Source organism: Schistocerca serialis, chromosome 4 (genome assembly GCF_023864345.2).
Source record: "Schistocerca serialis cubense isolate TAMUIC-IGC-003099 chromosome 4, iqSchSeri2.2, whole genome shotgun sequence".
Taxonomy (NCBI): Eukaryota; Metazoa; Arthropoda; class Insecta; order Orthoptera; family Acrididae; genus Schistocerca; species Schistocerca serialis.
In genome coordinates this window covers 562165831-562188927 of record NC_064641.1, presented here as the reverse complement: position 1 = coordinate 562188927, position 23097 = coordinate 562165831, and the positions used below count along the sequence as shown (strand labels likewise).

At 38.0% G+C, this 23097-nt stretch overlaps 1 protein-coding gene across 2 annotated transcripts in view; it reads left to right on the top strand.

The window, feature by feature from the left end:
- The window catches only part of LOC126475301 (COP9 signalosome complex subunit 7a), a 39124-nt gene that overhangs the window by 6078 nt on the left and 9949 nt on the right, over nucleotides 1–23097 (top strand). For both annotated transcript variants that reach the window (XR_007586691.1, XM_050103065.1), the window contains exons 3-5: nucleotides 3196–3360; nucleotides 3432–3519; nucleotides 10780–11000. Coding sequence is in view for 1 of the 2 variants with exons in the window: in XM_050103065.1 (XP_049959022.1) it covers nucleotides 3196–3360; nucleotides 3432–3519; nucleotides 10780–11000 (474 nt within the window). In the remaining variant the exon portion in view is untranslated. The remainder of the gene's footprint in view (nucleotides 1–3195; nucleotides 3361–3431; nucleotides 3520–10779; nucleotides 11001–23097) is intronic.

Here is a 23097-nt window from a genome sequence, read left to right as displayed (position 1 = left end):
AAATGCAATTAGCTTACCTCAGCAAAATGAATTATTATGAGCTATAACAATGTTGACTTCAATATTCTTTGCAACAATAGAACAATCAGCTATGGATAACACAACTAATATTCATCTGGAAATAGCATAAAACATACCTCTCTTTGGTGCCATAGAACAGTGCACTTTAAACACTTAGTGAAGGTAGAAATTTATTTTTTTCATATTCATGATTATTTTGCAATGAACAAATGTACTTTTAACTTGGCATTTTTAAAGTTATATTTGTAATATTGTCATTTTAATTTTTTTGTCACAAAGTCTCTTTAACATGGAATGACCCTAAATCGAATTATTAAAATTGGAAAATTTAATAATTATACTAATTATTGATAAGATCTGTGTATTATGAAACAGAAACATGCTATTAATGGATGACTCTTTTGTTAACTCTGTCATCTACAACTACAAATGTCCATTGTTTGTTCATGACACACATTAATTTAAGCACTAGTTTGAGATAGGAGCTAGCAGCAAAATGGCGGTAGCCAGAAACGTTCAAAAAACATGCCAGAAAATGAAAAAGAGCGGTGTGCTGAAATAATGAAAAAGCACATAACTACTATTGAATATAAAAAGCACAAGGTCAACATGCTAAATAGGAAAAAGAATGCTTGGGAAAATATACACATTGAATGCAATGCTCTTACACAAAGGTCATGAACAGTTTAAAGTAATTTGGAAGGCTTGAAAACCAAAGCGAAGAAAATGAAAGCTAAATGTAATTAAGAACAATTTCAAACTGGCAGTGGAGTAGGTGAGACAAAGATCGACAATATAAGCCAAATGGTTGTTGACATTAACCCAAAAGTTTTCAGGGGTATACCTGGAGTTGACAACAGTGACACATCTGATGATGATGTGATTCTTTCAAGCAACTTCGAAGATGATAACTCACTGAAGGTAGCAATGAAACTCCTGAAGGTGGAGCTTCATCCCATAGTCATGAACCTTGTCCTGCATTCTGCGGTGGGAGCATACCAAGCAGCAACTGAAAAGATTCCATACAAAACCCAAACTTCTCTTTGAAATCACTGTCACTATACATCACAAATGGGTCTCTTCTCTCCATTACAACTCTCATTCTTGGGGTGTTCCTCTCTACCTCCATCTCCATATATTCTTTGTAGTCCAGGTAATCTATAGAATTCGACACTTAAAGCACAGAACTCAAAGAGCACTCGGAAGTAAATGAAAATTTTTCTCGTGGAGTAATTTACTCCTTTAGTTCAATACTATTGATTGGAAGTTGCCAATTTCTTTCTCTCTTAGTAACTTACTACTTTAGTTTCACTCACTCCTAGTTGATGCTTGCCAAGCTTACTGTAGATAAATAAAGCGACTAGGGTACAGGTTTTGCAATTTATTGGATTATGTATCAATTTCTGTATTTTGAAATGCTAATTTCGTGTGATGAGAAGACTACTGCTTGTTGCTAAGCTTTGACCATTTTTAGGTTAATAAAAGTGTAGTCAAATGTTTCTAACCTTTTTTGTAATTTTATTATGAGATAGTGCTTTGTGCCTGTGATTTTGTCAAAGCTAAAGTTTAAAGTAAAACACAAACTTCATTTCAGTTACTATTATATTTCCCACATGTAAGTACATACTCCGCAGACAGAGCAGAACACGGCACTCCCCATTGTACCACTTCCATGTAGCCATGTGTCTGAACTGTAGTTAGTCTACTTTTGTCTTTGTGTTCCTTACAGGAGGAATGCATAGTATGTTGTAGTGTAATGAGATTCTTCATGCAGTAGTGGTCCTTGATACTTGTTATGTAGGCTTTTATGAGTTATGTGCCATCTTATATTAAATGGCCTGCCAGGTAAAGTTTTTCAGCATCTGTGGCATTCTTCTGATTCTCTCTCTCACACACACACACACACACACACACACACACACACACACACAGTGACCATATGTGCTGCCCTTATTTCTGTACATTAATAAAAGCAGTATTCTAGGATGAGTTACATTAGTTTTTTGTAAGAATTCACCTTTGTAGAAGGATTGCATTTTCCTGTATCCTACCAATGAATAGAAGTCTCTGTGCTTTAACTACATTGCTGTATTTATAGCTGAGCCATTGTGATTTCTATTCATATCCCCACAAATTGTTACACAAACATATTTGTATATTGTATGGTTTTATGTTTCTGAGCATACTGTTCATATTATACCAGTAACTTCTTATTTAACTTAACAAAAGTTTCTCTATAAGTATTTGTACCCATTTGGCACTCTAGTAGTAGTCAAATTTTCATTCCTCCCCCTCCTCAGATGATTAAACTCAGGACCATGAGCCAGTTTCAGTTCCTTATTCACTCTGTTCTTTTTTTTCCACTGTACATTCTTCCTGTCTTCTGACCACTTCAGACCACCAATATTTATTTATTTATTTATTTATTTTTTTACTCTCTCACCTTGGAATCTTTTTGTAGTAAATACTTTCCCTAAACCCTTCTGTCAGTTGTTTCTTTAACTTTTTGTATTATTTTTTTTCTAAACCCTTTTTTACTTTATGGATCCACCTTGTTGACTTCGTATCCCACAAATACTTGAAGACCTTTATAGTTAATCCACTGTCTTGTATTCGATATAAATGTCCAAAAAATACTGGTCTTCTTTTTCTCATTACTTGCAATATGTTTTCTATGTTACGATAAATTTCATAATTACTATGTAATTTCACTCTTCTCAGCTTTCTAGTATTCCTAATTTATCTAAATTAAATTTTAACTCTAGACATTTACATGTATATATTTGATAATTTTAACATTCCATTTTTAGTTTTATTGTGCTGCACACAAGTAACAAACTCTCACAGGCACACTGAAGCTAGCGCTCTCTCTCTCTCTCTCTCTCTCTCTCTCTCTCTCTCTCTCTCTCTCTCTCTGTGACACCCCCCCCCCCCCCACACACACACACACAATATTTCATGTCTCTCGGCACCCTCCATCTGTTTATCTTGGGCACTGTCAAGATATTTTGAGGTTTGTTTCGTCTAAACACTCAGATGTGTTTTTTTAACTTTCTTGCCTATTTTGAAAGCCATGCATTTCATAGAATGCAATATTGGTAAGTTTTGTAATAAAATATTCTATGAAGAACTTTGAAACATTAATGTTTCTTATTACTCATTTATTATTTACAGTTAGAAAGTGGCCCTCATGCACCCTATTACCGAGCATTGCATTTATTTGCATATGGAACTTACAAACAATATCTAGAAAATAAAGCTCAGCTCCTGGATTTGACACCTTTGCAGAAAAAGAAATTACAACATCTAACAATAGTTACACTCGCCACAAAGTCAAAGGTAATTGGAATGTAGTTGGAATTACATTTTCTGGTAAATTCTAGATATATTAATTTTTACTTTGTTTTTAGTGTATTCCCTATTCAGTATTACTACAAGAATTGGATATGAAGAACGTGAGAGATTTGGAAGATCTCATCATTGAAGCCATTTATGCTGGTAAGTTTCTTGTTTGGAAATACTGCAATGGTTGTTGTGTGTTGTACCAGTTACTAAAAAAAGTGAATAATGTATAATATCTAATTGTTTAAGGAATCACCAACATTTTCCCTTTGTCATTAAAAGTTAATGTTTTTATCTAATATTAAAAGCCAATGGAGGAGGGGTATCACATCAGTTGATGTATAATGCCAACTTCAAACATTTCCTCGTGGTTTTGCAATATTAAGCACTTGATTGATGTTATCTTTGATGTTGCAAACCATTTAGTGGAAATCTGAAATGTCTTCTTCATACTGAAACATATGTTTATTATGATCATCATCTGCTGCAGCAGCAGGAATTTTTCACCTACTGCTGTCAAAGGCCTCTTCATTTATCACAATCATTCTCACACATCTACATAGATACTCTTGTCATTTCCTGTCCTGTTCCAGTAGCAAATAGAGATAGGGAAAAATGACTGTCTGTATGCCTCCTTATGAACTCTAATTTCTCGAATCTTATCTTCATGGTACTTACGTGCAATATATGTTGGCGGCAGTAGAATCATTTGGCAGTCAGCTTCAAATGCTGGTTCTCTAAATTTTCTCAACAGTGTTTCTCGAAAAGAACGTTGCCTTTCCTCCAGGAGTCCCATTTGCATTCTCGCAGCATCTCTGTAACCCCTACATGTTGTTCAAACATACGAGTAACAAATCTAGCAGCTCACCTCTGAATTGCTTTGTCTTCCTTCAATTAGACCTGGTACAGATGCCAAACACTTGAGCAGTATTCAAGAATACATTGCACCAGTGTCCTATATGCAGCCTCCTCTACAGGTAAACCGCTCTTACCTGCAATTCTCCCAATAAACTGAAGTTGACGATTTGCTTTCCCTACCACAGGTCTCACATGCTCATCCCGTTTCATATTGCTTTGCTGTGTTATGCACATATATTTAAAGGACTTTACTGTGTTGATCAGGACGCTAGTAATACTGTAGCCAAACAGTACAGGTTTGTTCTTCCTACTCATCCTCATTAACTTACATTCTTCCACATTTAGACTTAGCCGCTATATCACACCAACAAGAAATTTTGTCTAAGGTGTTGTGTATCTTCCTAATCACTCAGTTCAACACCTTACTGTCTACCACAGATTGCTGCCCACCCTGTGTGCCAAATCATTCATGTATATAGAGAACATCAGCAGTCCTATCACACTTCCCTGGGGCACTCCTGATGATAACCTTGTCTCTGAAGAACATTTGCTGTCAAGGACAAGTTATTGGGTTCTGTTACTTACAAGTCTTCGAGCCACTCAACTGTGAATTTACTGTAACAGCCTAGCCTGCTATGGGGCAGCATGTCAAATGCCAAGTATGTTGTTCTTACTTCCTAATGTCATTTATCTCTCTTCAATTAAGATAACCAGTTCAGTCATTTGTTATCAGTAGAATACAGTAGTGCAGTTTTTAATGTGTGTGTTGATAAAGAATACATAAAGTAGTGGAAGCATAGATTTTCATTTGCAACACCACCTCTTCAATCTTCGTGCTCTCAGTCCAAACAGCTTAATAATTTGATGTTGTTGTTGTTCTCAACAGCAACTTTGTCAGCATACCAAGCATATGCTCTGTCAGAACTTGTTCTTCTATAACTGGAGATGAATCACATTTCGCCGTAGTATACATGTCTTACATCAATGTGTTTGGTTCTGCCACTGTAACCACTCGTTTTTGGCACCTTTCTTGTCACTGAGAAGTTTATTTAGGCCATTTTCAGGGAAATGGAGAAACTTCAGTAGCTATCCTTCGCTGCCAGAGAGCCTCTTGACAAGCTGAAGTAAGGGCCATGTAATCAGCTTCAGTTATTGATAGAGCTACTGTCGGCTGTTTCTTTTTCGTGGCCAGTCGGCATCACTGTACCCAGTTATGTTGTAATTCTATTTGTTAAAAAATTAATTTTAAAGTCCTTAGCTCCTTTCAAGTGTTGTGGGATTCTTTTATAATTGGTAACCAGTGAGCCATGCCTACATTTTTGCTGAAGCAAATTACAACAGCGGTTGAATATACTGGTCAGCTCTTGTTTCCTTTTGTGCATGCATTAAACTGCTCACAGCTTCTCTGTAGGGAATATTTCTCACAGCTTTTCTCTCTCTGTCTTGGTGTGCCCATAATTTGTGAGTATTTGATTGTTAAGCGGTCAATACTCCATTGCAGTCCTTCATGTTGTATTTTTCTAGAATTTGTTGTAATGGGATGGATCCATTCGTAAAAATCACCTTTTGCAATGTCTTGTGATTCTGATGTCAAACAATTCACTTCTCATGGCTCTCTCAGCTTAAATTGCTCTTTGAGTTCTTTTTAAGCTGCTCTTCTCTTGTGGATTATTACTAAAAAAATCAACATTGATAACTTTATGTAAGTTTACTTCCATTATTCTTCTTATAAACTTGTGGCTATGCTGTAAATTGTAGCTTTTAGGAGCACTTTCTTCTGTTTCATATTCCAGTCATGACCACATAGTTTAACTCACAAACTGTTTTAAGTCTCTAGATACACATATCTTTAGTAGTTCCAGTGACAAAATAGATTTCTGAGATTCTGACACAAATCTGTTCTTTGAAATCGCCTTGTAGGAATGCGGAAGGCCCAAGTAGTGTATAACTGAAGTCTTCATAGTTGCACCCTTTAATTGTACTTTGCATTAAACGGTGTCCTCAAAGATCCTTCTTACTTTTTAAAATACACTTTGTGTCATTTGGCATTTTATCTACTGTAGAACAGATGTTTTTCGTGTCATATTTTTGGTATGTGAATGCAACATTTCTTTGATCACTGGAAGCCATTCGTTTGGTTGTTCACTTTACAAACTTTCTTCCAGTGATAATTAATCTAAATTACATGTGTTAAATATTTGTTTGAATTTTCTATGAGGTTGAGAATTTTTATTTCTCCTAGGTGAGTTTGACCCTTCTGAGTTGTTTTTATTGGATTAAAGATATGAGGTGTCACAGTCCTCATAAATAACAAGTTCAGACTCAACTCTTTGTGAGTTGTTATGTTGAATTTTCCATCTTTCTCTGCGTGATTCGGAAGACTTTTCAAGGACTGTTTGTATTTGATAGTCAGCTAAGCCCTATTTGCTTTAAATATCACATGTCTTGCCTTTATTAATTCGTTTTTAAGTATTTTTAGATGCCCAAGGTCTGGTTTCGTTCTGGTAAGTGCTTCTTCTGGTATGGTGCATTTTAAGGCTTTTGTAGGTGATGAGTTAATAAAATATTCAGCTTCCTCTGGACAATATCTTTTTGATAATCCTACATCAAATAGTAAATGTATGTACTTTTTACGGCTGATGTTCTGTTGTACTTTCGTGTTACCCGTTTTGTTCAAATGTGCAAGATACTGTTGTTTGGTATCTTAATCCTTAATGAGATTACTTATCCTGGTTCGCATATTCCTTAGCATTGTCTGTGTGCTGCAAAATATGTGTTTTACTTCCTGTCCATTTTTCCACTAGTTTTTTTTTTTTTCAAATTTGTGGTAGTTTAAAGTACTTTTTTTTGCTAAGTGTGTAGAAATATATCTTTCTCAGATCCCAATTTACCTTGGCACCTTCAGTCAACACAAGTTGGAATGTATTAGTTCAAGAATTGTTCTCGACTTAGAATGCTGCAAGGGTAATTTTGCCTGTCTACCTTCTAAGCATGCAACACATGGAGAGTCAATAGCTCCTGTATAGTTACATAATGCCATTGGCCCTTTTACAAGAGTTTCGTTCTGAGAGGGCTGAAGTGTCCTAAGCTTTCAAGTGAAAAGTTAGTTCACATTATTTGATAGTAATACTGACTTGCCTTTAACACAATTATTTGGTTCATCCACTTTGTATATGGCCATTATCAAGTAATGCTGCTGCAAAATAGACTCCTGTCTGTATCATAAATGTGACAGCCTCATTTATCATAGGTGATGAAGTTTCCCGTTTTCACTGTCTTACTTACAGAAAGAAAATTTGTATTTCACTGTGGCATGTAAATAATGTTGATTATTTTAAAGTATTTTTTATCTGTTCCAACCACTGCATCAATGTGTGTCACCAGTTTCTTTAATGGGAAAATTCTCATTAGCCACAGCCAACTGTGTAGCTAATACCAATTTATGAGTGCTTAGACACAAGTGCTGATGCACCAGAGTCACTCTATTAGCCATTATTAATGGCATTATCTGATACTGATGCAATGAAGAATGTCTTGTTTATTGGCAAATTGCCACTTCCATTGGTTTTGCTCTGACAGTTTTTGCAATGTGACCATACTACAGTTATAGCACATTGTGCCCATGGGAAAAATTATGACTAAGCTTGTTATGTTTCTTATTGTCTTGAAGAGGTGCATCATTATAAGGAGAGCGAGAGTACTTGACATTCTTCCTACAATAATTTAATCTTAAGTCTCCAGTTGTTAGTATATTAGCCCATTAGCTCCCAGTTTCTTTTTAGTTAACATGTATTCTGTATTTTTGGAAAACTCTGTCGTGGCAACCCAATTTAGGGAAATACGAAGAAATTTTTTCATTTGTAGCATAAATGTGAAATTTTGACAGTCTTCATTTGAGGATGCTGGGCTCTTGGCAGATGTTTTGTCATTTACTGCTTACTAGGGAAAATGACAAGGCGTAAGGAAATTGGTAATAATAAACTCAAAATAAACATTTCAAAATTATTATTTTATTTCAGTAAGTAACATTTACAAAAGTTTTAACCTAAAAATTCTTCAAAACTGAAATTTCGTGAAGGCCTGATACGACATTTGGGAGAGCTTTCCATACAGAGCATAGCATTAAACTTCCCACAATATTCTCAGCTTTTCTTTGCAGTTCTCATACTGTCTTTGCTTTTTATGCTTCTGGATGATGTGCAGCTTCTGGTCATACTATATTACTGGTACATTACTCCTGGAAGGTAGATGAGTTTTGGTGGCTTTTCCTTAACTGACCTGATTTCAACTGACCTGGTATGTTCTCATAATCTGCCTTCTGAATTAGTTCATCTCTTGGAAGCCAAATATACATTCCCAAGTCATATTTACCACACTCATAAAAAGCCATCAGTATCACTTTTTACCATGCACTGCAATGGTATGTTTCTCTGTTAGCCAGTCATGAAGATCAACATTTCCCATGAAATTCTTGTATGTATTCAATGCATGTGATTGAGGGAACTGTGGCCTTTTCGGTTTGGGATGAATTCCAACACTGGCCTTAGACGGTAGGAGGCACAGTGTCAAAATTAGTTGCTAGTGTAACACAGTTATTGTCATTCCATTTTTTGACCTAAACTGCCTTCTTTCTGTCAAATCTGAACTCAAAATATCCCTTTCCTTTCTTTTTCAAAACATTATCTGGTGATAGGAGCATGCCCTTTTTTATAGTTCCACTTGCACGGAATCCCAGTTCCTTCAGTTGGACGAGCAGGTCATGACTAGTAAAGTAATTGCCAAAACATACTTTGTAAGTGTTCGGCTCATCAATAATGGACAACATTCTCAAAACTACTTTGGAAACCAATGGTAGATTTGCATTGTCATCATTACATGGCCCTTCCTCCAATACAGTAAGAAATTGTACAGTAGCCATCTGTACCACATATGGCCCAAAGTGTATATCCAAAGCATATGGGCGTCAATCTGATAAACTGCTTTATGGGGTGATGCCCATAGTACCTCACAATCAATTCATCAACGCTGGATTTTTCTGAAACCAGAGCCTCTGCTAATGATTTTATTTTGAAAGATTTGTCATCTTTGGTTTCAGTGGCTTTTTGTGTTGTTACTGAAATATATTGCAGTTTTCAGTTCAAGATACTGTTCACGACTCATTGTACCATTCACTATTTTAACACCTAGACAGTCGTCCTCAGATCAGTAACCTCTTTCAGTAGACAATTTATGATAGCATGTAAAGATAAAGAACCCAACAAGTACACGAATTTCATTGTGTAAAACCGAATATTTATTTAGTTTTTACACTCGCTAGTGTATTTTTCAGTTTCCACTACAATCATGCTTACAACTTCTTCGGAAAAGAGTTCAAAAACCTGCATGGGAAAGAGACCGTGCAACTTTCCTTTCAGTTCACCTGACAGACAAGAAGCTTTCATCCCTAAGCCGGGAAATGAATATTTCGGAACCTGATTATACCATTGAATTTCCTATTTTGGGCCCATTTAGGAATGTCTTTGTTGTCTCTCTCACATGATAGTTCAGTATTAACTTTAATTAGGCTTACATATGGATTTCCTAACACGTCATCTTCAATATTTTTGTCATTGCTCTGCTCATCTACTTCTGGAGGTAGAGTTACTAGGTCTGCTTCTATTTCTTCAGAAAATAAGTATTCTAGTGCCTCTCGAGCAGTTTTAAAAACATTGTGAGCCATGGCTAAGAAATCTGAAAAACCCGAAAAGCATAACATTTACCGTGGAAATGCCAAGTGCCCTCAAACAAGGACAGCAAGTTTTCATGCGCTGGGGCATAAAATATAATAAACTATTTTCACCTTCATAAGTACCAAACAGTATCACAGTAGTGAATTACACATCAGCCAGAAAATGGAAGTGATACTTGTCTTAGATGTAGCCACAAAAATAAATATAGAAATGATCAGCAGGCACTGCAAAAATGCTCCCCTTTTGTTAACAGTCTTCAACTGAATAAAGATAAAAATGGTACCAATTGTTGATGGAAAGCTTTCTTTACAACAACAAAAACCCATTGTTGGAATGGAGTTACAAACATTGTAATAATGACGGGAAAATGGATTATTATCACTCGAGGACAACGGGCGCTAATGGGTAAAGTTCTCTTAACCCTTAAACATTGGCTCGCACTAACCATGTAGCCCCGTCAATAAAATATATGCTTTCCACTCATCTTTCACTTCAAAGCTCAACAACATAACGGAACAGGATAGATAGTTACTTGTCCAGGCATCACAATTTGACTATTTAAAAGAGTTATATGGAGCACCACAGTATTACTTAATCATTGTTGAATGCATGTAGTATGTTCTCAACATTTCAGCTGTCCCCAAAGTTGTGGTGAATTTTTTGTATGGCTGATGCAGTCATTTTAGGCAGTGATCTGTCAAATAATTTTTACTACATCTTCTCTGAAGAAATGATCCTTATTAAAATTTTCACATACTTGACCAACTGTATGTAAATTAAAATGATTTTGCTGTGTTATAAATAATACTTTTGTTATTCCACCATACAGATATTATTCATGGGAAACTTGATCTGAAAAATAGCCAACTAGAAGTAGACTATGCAATTGGAAGAGACATCCAGCCTGCTGATCTCGGATCAATCGTCTCAACTCTACAAGAATGGTGCGACTCTTGTGAAACTGTGCTATCATGTGTAGAGATGCAAATCAATCGTGCAAATTCAGAGAAGAATCGTCGGCTGAAACATAAGGAAGCTGTTGAGCAAGAGGTTTGTTTGCTTATGAAATTTATACTATGGTGCCATTTTGTTTCAGTAGATTTAAAATAAGAAGACTTAAGTTCAATGTACTAGCTTTTGGTTTTGTTCAGTTTTCATAAATCACACCAAAGATAAGCAGAATATGGAATGTGAATGCTGAGAGATATCCTGCGTTCTTCGAACAGAACCTAGATGGTCACTCCTGCCATTGGTATTGAGTGTAGTTCCTGTGTTTCCTGGCTCTCATTTGTGTCCAGCTAATATGCATTATGGGAACTGGTTAGGAAGGCAGGTTGTTGTCATTCCAATTGTACCGGAAACCACTTTCTAGTGTACATTGGGCTGTATAAGTGGACAAAACACAGTCGTTTAATGTTTCTTAATTTTTCTGTTTTTGTAGACCTCAGAATTAATACCATTCTCTTTTGCCCTTGTTTATTCATCATAATTTTTATATTCTTTTGCATAAATGCTAGTACACAGTGTAAAACAATTATAATCCACTGCACTGGAGGAAGTATAGAGTACCACAGCAATAGTAATAATAATAATAATAATAATAATAATAATAATAATCGTACAGTTAAAAGGAAGTCACGCTTGATCAAGGTCCACGTCACTTTCCATTTTTAACCAGACGTAATGTCTGAGAAAGGTTTTCTCATAATAATAAAGATATCAGGCATTTGTATTCACTTTGTATCCTACATGGGGTTACACTTTTAGATCACTGTGATATACTAATGTATGTGCAATGTGCATAACTGAAGGCAATGAGGTTATTTACATTCGTAGGATGGTTAGAAATCCATGATTACTATCTTTGAATATGGTGTGTACTTGATGTGGCTGCTTTAAATCTGTTTTGGATGGGCTTTTGATAAGATCAACATACAAATAGTTTTGATAGAGATGTTCAGCACTAAAATCCAAAGAGTGCACTGGCCAAAGCTTCGGAGCGATGTCTTTGTTGACACTTTCCCAGTATTCCACCAATAAACCAAAGTCTGCCACCAGCTTTACCCACGACGGAGGCTGTGTGATAATTCCATTTCATATCCGTACAAAGTGTTGCAACCAAGTATTTGTATGATTTGGCTGATTACAACAGTTACTTGTTGAGGCTATAGTCATAGGGTACTATGTTTTTTTTTGTGAAGTGCACAGTTTTACATTTTTGAATATTTAAAACAAGTTGCCAGTCTCCGCACCACTTCAAAATCTTACCAAGATCTGCCTGAATATTTATGGAGCTTATTTCCGACAGTACTTCATTATAGGTAACTGCATCGTCTGCGAGAAGTCTGGGGCTAATGTTAATATTGCCTTCACTGTCATTAATGTACAACATGAACAGCAAGGGTCTCAACAAACTTCCCTGGAGCACACCCGAAGTTACTTCTACACCTGATGATGACGCTCCATCCAAGCTAACATGCTGCATTGTCCCTACCTAAAAGTCTTCAATCTGTACACAAATATCACTTGATACCCCATAAGATTGAACTTTTGACAGTAGGGTAGATGTGTTACTGAGTCAAATGCTGTTCAGAAATCAAAAAGATACTGCAATTTTTATATTTATTTTTTATTTTTATTTTTAGTGCATGGAGTACATCATTCTGTTCAAGATACTTCTTTATGTTTGAGCTCAGAATACCTTCTAAGATTCTACGACAAATTTATGTTGGGGACAATGGGTGGTAGTTTTGTGGACCACTTCTGCCACCCTTCTTGTAGATGCATGTGACCTGTGCTTTTTTCCAAGAACTGGGCACGGTTTTTTGTTCGAGGATTCTAAGACAGGTCATAGTTAGAAAGGAGCTAACTCAGTTGCAAATTCAGTATAGAATTTGACAGATTCCATTAGGACCTGGAGCTTTGTTCAGTTTTCATGATTTCAAGTGTTTCTCAACACTGCTGAAACTAATACTTTTTACTGTATGAATATTAAATTGGGGCAGTTCTCCTGGGTTTTCCTTCATAGAGGAACATTTGAAAACAGCGTTAAGCATTTCAGCTTTTGCCTTGCTCTGCTCAGTTTCATGTCGTGTCTCATCCGCTAGGGACTGGACACTTAAGTTTGGTGCCACTAACAGCTTTCACATACAACCAGAATTTCTTTAGGTTTTGTGAGAGATCATTTGACAACATTTTGCTACGGTAGTTACTGAAGGCATCGTACATTGCTTTCTTGACAGCCAAACATGTTACATTCAACACCTGTCTATAACCTTACACTTTGTTTTACACCTATTATGCAGTAATCTCTGTTTCCTTAGAAGTTTCTGTACAGTGACTGTATACCATGGACATTCCTTGCCATTATGAACCATTCTACTGGGTACATATCTATCCTATGCGTGGTTAACTGTTCTTTTAAACATGAGCCACAGTTCCGTTCGTCAGCATGCTCCTGCCCTGTGCTGAAAGTCTCAGGTTCCTCATTGAGATATGATACAACTGAAGCTTTATTTAGTTTACCTTGTTTTAATTGTTCTTTGTACTTTGGTAGTCATCGTTGCTACAATCATGTCATGGTCACTGGTACAAGTTTCGGTGTGGACATTCTCAAAGAGGTGAAGACTACTTGTCGCCATTAGCTCTAATATATTTCAATCATGAGTGAGGTTTCAAACTATCTGTTGTAGGTAGTTTGCAGAGAAGGCATTTAGTAATGTTTCACAGGCTGTCTTATCACATCACCACTAACAAAACTGTGTTTCCCAATTGATTGTTGGATGTTTAGTCTCCACCAGTGATTACATTATGATCGGAGAACTTGCGTACACATAAACTGAGATTTTATCTAAATTTTTGGTTACCGTATTTACTCGAATCTAAGCCGCACTTTTTTTCTGGTTTTTGTAATCCAAAAAACCGCCTGTGGCTTAGAATCGAGTGCAAAGTAAGAGAAAGTTCTGAAAAATGTTGGTAGGTGCCGCCACAACTAACTTCTGCCATTGAATATATGTAGTGCTACACTGGCATTCTTTGTAGGCACACAGATAAATACTGGCGCCAAAACTTCTGAGTCAGTAAATAAATTTAAGAAAAGGTGGAAGACGAGCTTTTTTCTCCACCCCGAGTTTCGACCATTGCATTTTTATACGTTATCCAACGAAGTATATACAAATTCCGTATTGTTCATCTTCGAACGTAACAGCATTTCAATATCCAACTGGCAAAACTGTTTGGGATGTTTGTCAATTTGGCCAACTCTACGTTCTGAATTTTTTCCTACCTGTGAGAAGAGATGGTTGCTAATAGGAACTTTTATGAATTGTGAATCACATGTAGTATTCTCTTCACCATAAGAATAATACGAATATAAACATTTTGCCATGTATTCTTTCATGTTTGCTGCTATCTCATTTAAATCCTGTCTGCCTAATAAAGTACGAAACTAGAGTGAGACAACAGCAAACGCGGAAAAATGTACATATCATGTCATGAAACTTCCTGGCAGATTAAAACTGTGTGCCCGACCGAGACTCGAACTTGGGACCTTTGCCTTTCGTGGGCAAGTGCTCTACCATCTGAGCTACCGAAGCACGACTCACGCTCGGTCCTCACAGTTTTACTTCTGCCAGTATCTCTACATCTACATCTACATCTATACTCCGCGAGCCACCTTACGGTGTGTGGCGGAGGGTACTTATTGTACCACTATCTGATCCCCCCTTCCCTGTTCCATTCACGAATTGTGCGTGGAAAGAACGACTGCTTGTAAGTCTCCGTATTTGCTCTAATTTCTCGGATCTTTTCGTTGTGATCATTACGCGAGATATATGTGGGCGGTAGTAATATGTTGCCCATCTCTTCCCGGAATGTGCTCTCTCGTAATTTCGATAATAAACCTCTCCGTATTGCGTAACGCCTTTCTTGAAGTGTCCGCCACTGGAGCTTGTTCAGCATCTCCGTAACGCTCTCGCGCTGACTAAATGTCCCCATGACGAATCGCGCTGCTTTTCGCTGGATCATGTCTATCTCTTCTATTAATCCAACCTGGTAAGGGTCCCATACTGATGAGCAATACTCAAGAATAGGACGAACAAGCGTTTTGTAAGCTACTTCTTTCGTCGATGAGTCACATTTTCTTAGAATTCTTCCTATGAATCTCAACCTGGCGCCTGTTTTTCCCACTATTTGTTTTATGTGATCATTCCACTTCAGATCGCTCCGGATAGTAACTCCTAAGTATTTTACGGTCGTTACCGCTTCCAATGATTTACCACCTATGGCATAATCGTACTGGAATGGATTTCTGCCCCTATGTATGCGCATTATATTACATTTATCTACGTTTAGGGAAAGCTGCCAGCTGTCGCACCATGCATTAATCCTCTGCAGGTCCTCCTGGAGTACGTACGAGTCTTCTGATGTTGCTACTTTCTTGTAGACAACCGTGTCATCTGCAAATAGCCTCACGGAGCTACCGATGTTGTCAACTAAGTCATTTATGTATATTGTAAACAATAAAGGTCCTATCACACTTCCCTGCGGTACTCCCGAAATTACCTCTACATCTGCAGATTTTGAACCGTTAAGAATGACATGTTGTGTTCTTTCTTCTAGGAAATCCTGAATCCAATCACAAACCTGGTCCGATATTCCGTAAGCTCGTATTTTTTTCACTAAACGTAAGTGCGGAACCGTATCAAATGCCTTCCTGAAGTCCAGGAATACGGCATCAATCTGCTCGCCAGTGTCTACGGCACTGTGAATTTCTTGGGCAAATAGGGCGAGCTGAGTTTCACATGATCTCTGTTTGCGGAATCCATGTTGGTTATGATGAAGGAGATTTGTATTATCTAAGAACGTCATAATACGAGAACACAAAACATGTTCCATTATTCTACAACAGATTGACATAAGCGAAATAGGCCTATAATTATTCGCATCTGATTTATGACCCTTCTTGAAAATGGGAACGACCTGCGCTTTCTTCCAGTCGCTAGGTACTTTACGTTCTTCCAGCGATCTACGATAAATTGCTGATAGAAAGGGGGCAAGTTCTTTAGCATAATCACTGTAGAATCTTAAGGGTATCTCGTCTGGTCCGGATGCTTTTCCGCTACTAAGTGATAGCAGTTGTTTTTCAATTCCGATATCGTTTATTTCAATATTTTCCATTTTGGCGTCCGTGCGACGGCTGAAATCAGGGACCGTGTTACGATTTTCCGCAGTGAAACAGTTTCGGAACACTGAATTCAGTATTTCTACCTTTCTTCGGTCGTCCTCTGTTTCGGTTCCATCGTGGTCAACGAGTGACTGAATAGGGGATTTAGATCCGCTTACCGATTTTACATATGACCAAAACTTTTTAGGGTTCTTGTTTAGATTGTTTGCCAATGTTTTATGTTCGAATTCGTTGAATGCTTCTCTCATTGCTCTCTTTACGCTCTTTTTCGCTTCGTTCAGCTTTTCCTTATCAGCTATGATTCGACTACTCTTAAACCTATGATGAAGCTTTCTTTGTTTCCGTAGTACCTTTCGTACATGATTGTTATACCACGGTGGATCTTTCCCCTCGCTTTGGACCTTAGTCGGTACGAACTTATCTAAGGCGTACTGGACGATGTTTCTGAATTTTTTCCATTTTTGTTCCACATCCTCTTCCTCAGAAATGAACGTTTGATGGTGGTCACTCAGATATTCTGCGATTTGTGCCCTATCACTCTTGTTAAGCAAATATATTTTCCTTCCTTTCTTGGCATTTCTTATTACACTTGTAGTCATTGATGCAACCACTGACTTATGATCACTGATACCCTCTTCTACATTCACGGAGTCGAAAAGTTCCGGTCTATTTGTTGCTATGAGGTCTAAAACGTTAGCTTCACGAGTTGGTTCTCTAACTATCTGCTCGAAGTAATTCTCGGACAAGGCAGTCAGGATAATGTCACAAGATTCTCTGTCCCTGGCTCCAGTTCTGATTGTGTGACTATCCCATTCTATACCTGGTAGATTGAAGTCTCCCCCTATTACAATAGTATGATCACGAAACTTCTTCACGACGTTCTGCAGGTTCTCTCTGAGGCGCTCAACTACTACGGTTGCTGATGCAGGTGGTCTATAGAAGCATCCGACTATCATATCTGACCCACCTTTGATACTTAACTTAACCCAGATTATTTCACATTCGCATTCGCTAATAACTTCACTGGATATTATTGAATTCTTTACTGCTATAAATACTCCTCCACCATTGGCGTTTATCCTATCCTTGCGGTATATATTCCATTCTGTGTCTAGGATTTCGTTACTGTTCACTTCCGGTTTTAACCAACTTTCCGTTCCTAATACTATATGCGCACTATTTCCTTCAATAAGAGATACTAATTCAGGAACCTTGCCCTGGATACTCCTGCAGTTTACCAATATTACGTTAACTTTTCCTGTTTTTGGTCTCTGAGGACGGACATTCTTTATCAACGATGATAATGTCCTCTCTGGTAAGCCGTCAGGTATTTTATCGTTTCGCCCAAGGGGGGGTCCCTCTAACCTAAAAAACCCCCGTGTGCACGCCACACGTACTCATCTCATCTCCTAACTTCCAAACTTTACAGAAGCTCTCCTGCGAACCTTGCAGAACTAGCACTCCTGAAAGAAAGGATACTGTGGAGACATGGCTTAGCCACAGCCTGGGGGATGTTTCCAGAATGAGATTTTCACTCTGCAGTGGAGTGTGCGCTGATATGAAACTTCCTCGGTAGCTCAGATGGTAGAGCACTTGCCCGCGAAAGGCAAAGGTCCCGAGTTCGAGTCTCGGTCGGGCACACAGTTGTAATCTTCCAGGAAGTTTCATATCAGCGCTCACTCCGCTGCAGAGTGAAAATCTCATTCTGGAAACATCCCCCAGGCTGTGGCTAAGCCATGTCTCCGCAGTATCCTTTCTTTCAGGAGTGCTAGTTCTGCAAGGTTCGCAGGAGAGCTTCTGTAAAGTTTGGAAGGTACGAGATGAGATACTGGCAGAAGTAAAGCTGTGAGGACCGAGCGTGAGTCGTGCTTCGGTAGCTCAGATTGTAGAGCACTTGCCCGCGAAAGGCAAAGGTCCTGAGTTCGAGTCTCGGTCGGGCACACAGTTGTAATCTGCCAGGAAGTTTCATATCAGCGCACACTCCGCTGCAGAGTGAAAATCTCATTCTGGATATCATGTCATGTTTATATTCGTATTATTCTTATGCCTAATAGTGATACAGTCAGAAATAAAGCACGGCAATTGACTAGATTTTTAAATCTAAGATGACTCTAATTTCTGTGCAGAATGTAATGTACTAACGAGGCATCCAAATATTTTCAAAATGAGAAAAATTTTCGCTAAACTCTCGTTCAGAACATCTATCATACGCAGTCTATTATTTGGTTCTTGTTGAGCATATCGTCATTCATTCTTTAAAGCAGCACTGTAAGTAACAACAAGTAGTAGTCTCGTGCCATTGTTTCGCTAATGAGGTGATTCCTCTTTTTTTTTTAAAGCCGCGGTAGCGAGCATAGAAGCAAGCCATGCCGCGAGCGGCGACATGCCGTAAACACTCACTATCAGAATGCGACAAACAATGTATGACACAGTACAGTTATGCATTTTCAGCTTAGAGTGACGTAAACACCTATAAAAAAGAGAACGGCACTTATCAGATCAAAGAAAAATAAGCAATCGATTCAAACCAGACGAAGCACGTGAAAAAGGAAGGGTACCCGTATAAATACGGACGGAGCGCCTGACTCATAGCAATGGCCACCTGGTAAAGCTCAACTGCTAAGCTAACGACTCGAACCAAACTACTATAGCTGTATCGTCATTCATTCGGCCTAAACTGTGTCTCATATTACAATGGACCAACTTTGTTTCGATTTGGAGGTGCGGCCTAAAACATTTTTCTCACCTTGAATTTCGAGTCTCAAATTTCAGGTGCGGCTTAGATTCAGGAAAATTATTTTCTTGATTTCGAGTCCCATTTTTCAGGTGCAGCTTAGATTCGAGTAAATACGGTACATTAGGAGACGGATCTGGCAGGCGATAGAAGGATCCAGTTATTTTATGCTGACCCCTGATACTGAATCTTACCCAAACAATAACACATGCATCTTCAATTTCTGTCTCAGTGGTTTTGAGTTCCTTGTTTACTCATCAAATACTCCCTTAATTTCCCCTGTGCCTATCCTTTCAATATAAACTTAAATTTTCTGCATAGTTCCGACTGCTATCAATTTCAGAATGCAAAAACTATAGATGAATTGCATTCTTCCCCCTATTTATGTTCTCTAATGGACTATCGGCAAGAGCTAACGAATCCCTGATGATGTGTGTTGGACATTATTCACTTGATTATGTTCACATATCTTTCATTGTAGGAAAGGGAAGGTCTGTTGTGGTTTTGAACTTAAGAAAGCTACAGCTTACATTTGATAAACTGTATTGTGACTGATTTGTTTTGTTCTGAGAGTGAATCAATATCCTACAGATCCCAGAAAATGAATTGCTGAGACATTAAATCAGCTGTACTCAACAGTATCAGTCTCAACATCTATTCCTCCTGGTTCTTTAATATCTGAGCAATGGCCCTTGTGTTAATAACATGTTTTGCGAAAACAACTGAGCAGAACAGCATTTATTATTAACACTGAATCATTTTCTGTAGCAGGTGTGTTCACCAATCTACTCAATGAGCTGGCTCACAGTGGAGAGGAACCTGAGTGATTTTTCGGTATGGCCTCAGTGTTCCATTTCCTGAGAGATCTGCAACCATCCGATGTTTGACGTTAGTGGCTTTATTTGTTTTGTTCACTTTTCTTAATGCTTACTGAATGGACCTCTAGTCAGTTCCATTCAACAGTGCTACAACAGTCTCGATAGAACTTTGTCTCCTTGTATGTGGGTGGGTGCAGAGAGAGAGCATTAATTTCCCTCCAAGCTACTAGAATGACCTTAGCAACTGAACTTCAAACTTTTGTAGTCATCTTCTTTTACAACAACACAATCTTGTATAATAAGTGGATATACAGGTCATCTTAAACATACGTAGCCTATGCCAAAGCAAGAAAAGAGGTATCTCTTTACATAAGCCAACTTGTTAGGCGTTTATCACAGCATCCGTTGAAGTCATGACCTTCTCTCTTTTTCTCTTGTCTTTTTGTGTTCTAAGGAGATTTGTGGGTGGCTTCATGGTGGCTCATTAATGCAGTTCATGGGAAATTCGCTTTATAAGGCTGTTGTGTTAATGAGAAATGACAGTAAAGTGAAAATTACATCTCTCTTAATATTCTGATGCAGCAAAGAACATGGGGCACCGATGAAACATGATATTTCTTACAACTGATGCAGCCTTATGATTTACCTTTTAGGACAAAATTAAAATTGGCATAAACCTCTATTTCAAGATCATTTTATTCAAATGTTAAACATAAAATACTGGATGTCAATTAATATTAATTATTTTGCTATTCACTGAAGCCTGAATGTTAGGTATCACTTTCTGAGAACTGCGGATTCGAAAATAAGATAGTAAGTTGAAGTCTGTCAGTGAGCTTCCATGGGTGGTTTTCATTCTTATTATTGTCTTATTACTGTATTACTGTATGATTAAATGATGATGGCGTCCTCTTGGGTAAAATATTCCGGAGGTAAAATAGTCCCCCATTCGGATCTCCGGGCGGGGACTACTCAAGAGGACCCCGTTATCAGGAGAAAGAAAACTGGCATTCTACGGATCGGAGCGTGGAATGTCAGATCCCTTAATCGGGCAGGTAGGTTAGAAAATTTAAAAATGGAAATGGATAGGTTAAAGTTAGATATAGTGGGAATTAGTGAAGTTCGGTGGCAGGAGGAACAAGACTTTTGGTCAGGTGATTACAGGGTTATAAATACAAAATCAAATAGGGGTAATGCAGGAGTAGGTTTAATAATGAATAAAAAAAATAGGAGTGCGGGTTAGCTACTACAAACAGCATAGTGAATGCATTATTGTGGCCAAGATAGACACAAAGCCCATGCCTACTACAGTAGTACAAGTTTATATGCCAACTAGCTCTGCAGATGATGAAGAAATTGATGAAATGTATGACGAGATAAAAGAAATTATTCAGGTAGTGAAGGGAGACGAAAATTTAATAGTCATGGGTGACTGAAATTCGTCAGTAGGAAAAGGGAGAGAAGGAAACATAGTAGGTGAATATGGATTGGGGGGAAGAAATGAAAGAGGAAGCCGCCTTGTAGAATTTTGCACAGAGCATAACTTAATCATAGCTAACACTTGGTTCAAGAATCATGAAAGAAGGTTGTATACCTGAAAGAATCCTGGAGATACTAAAAGGTATCAGATAGATTACATAATGGTAAGACAGAGATTTAGGAACCAGGTTTTAAATTGTAAGACATTTCCAGGGGTAGATGTGGATTCTGACCACAATCTATTGGTTATGAACTGCAGATTGAAACTGAAGAAACTGCAAAAAGGTGGGAATTTAAGGAGATGGGACCTGGATAAACTGAAAGAACCAGAGGTTGTACAGAGTTTCAGGGAGAGCATAAGGGAACAATTGACAAGAATGGGGGAAAGAAATACAGTAGAAGAATGGGTAACTCTGAGGGATGAAGTAGTGAAGGCAGCAGAGGATCAAGTAGGTAAAAAGACGAGGGCTAATAGAAATCCTTGGGTAACAGAAGAAATATTGAATTTAATTGATGAAAGGAGAAAATATAAAAATGCAGTAAATGAAGCAGGCAAAAAGGAATACAAACGTCTCAAAAATGAGATCGACAGGAAGTGCAAAATGGCTAAGCAGGGATGGCTAGAGGACAAATGTAAGGATGTAGAGGCTTGTCTCACTAGGGGTAAGATAGATACTGCCTACAGGAAAATTAAAGAGACCTTTGGAGAGAAGAGAACCACTTGTATGAATATCAAGAGCTCAGATGGCAACCCAGTTCTAAGCAAAGAAGGGAAGGCAGAAAGGTGGAAGGAGTATATAGAGGGTTTATACAAGGGCGATGTACTTGAGGACAATATTATGGAAATGGAAGAGGATGTAGATGAAGATGAAATGGGAGATAAGATACTGCGTGAAGAGTTTGACAGAGCACTGAAAGACCTGAGTCGAAACAAGGCCCCGGGAGTAGACAACATTCCATTAGAACTACTGATGGCCTTGGGAGAGCCAGTCATGACAAAACTCTACCATCTGGTGAGCAGACTTCAAGAAGAATATAATAATTCCAGTCCCAAAGAAAGCAGGTGTTGACAGATGTGAAAATTACCGAACTATCAGTTTAATAGGTCACAGCTGCAAAATACTAACGCGAATTCTTTACAGACGAATGGAAAAACTGGTAGAAGCGGATCTCGGGGAAGATCAGTTTGGATTCCGTAAAAATGTTGGAACACGTGAGGCAATACTAACCTTACGACTTATCTTAGAAGAAAGATTAAGAAAAGGCAAACCTATGTTTCTAGCATTTGTAGACTTAGAGAAAGCTTTTGACAACGTTAACTGGAATACTCTCTTTCAAATTCTGAAGGTGGCAGGGGTAAAATACAGGGAGCGAGAGGCTATTTACAATTTGTACAGAAACCAGATGGCAGTTATAAGAGTCGATGGGCATGAAAGGGAAGCAGTGGTTGGGAAAGGAGTGAGACAGGGTAGTAGCCTCTCCCCGATGTTATTCAATCTGTATATTGAGCAAGCAGTAAAGGAAACAAAAGAAAAATTCGGAGTAGGTATTAAAATCCATGGAGAAGAAATAAAAACTTTGAGGTTCGCTGATGACATTGTAATTCTGTCAGAGACAGCAAAGGACTTGGAACAGCAGTTGAAAGGAATGGACAGTGTCTTGAAAGGAGGATATAAGATGAACATCAACAAAAGCAAAACGAGGATAATGGAATGTAGTCAAATTAAATCGGGTGATGCTAAGGGGATTAGATTAGGAAATGAGACACTTAAAGTAGTAAAGGAGTTTTGCTATTTAGGGAGTAAAATAACTGATGATGGTCGAAGTAGAGAGGATATAAAATGTAGACTGGCAATGGCAAGGAAATAGTTTCTGAAGAAGAGAAATTTGTTAACATCGAGTATAGATTTAAGTGTCAGGAAGTCGTTTCTG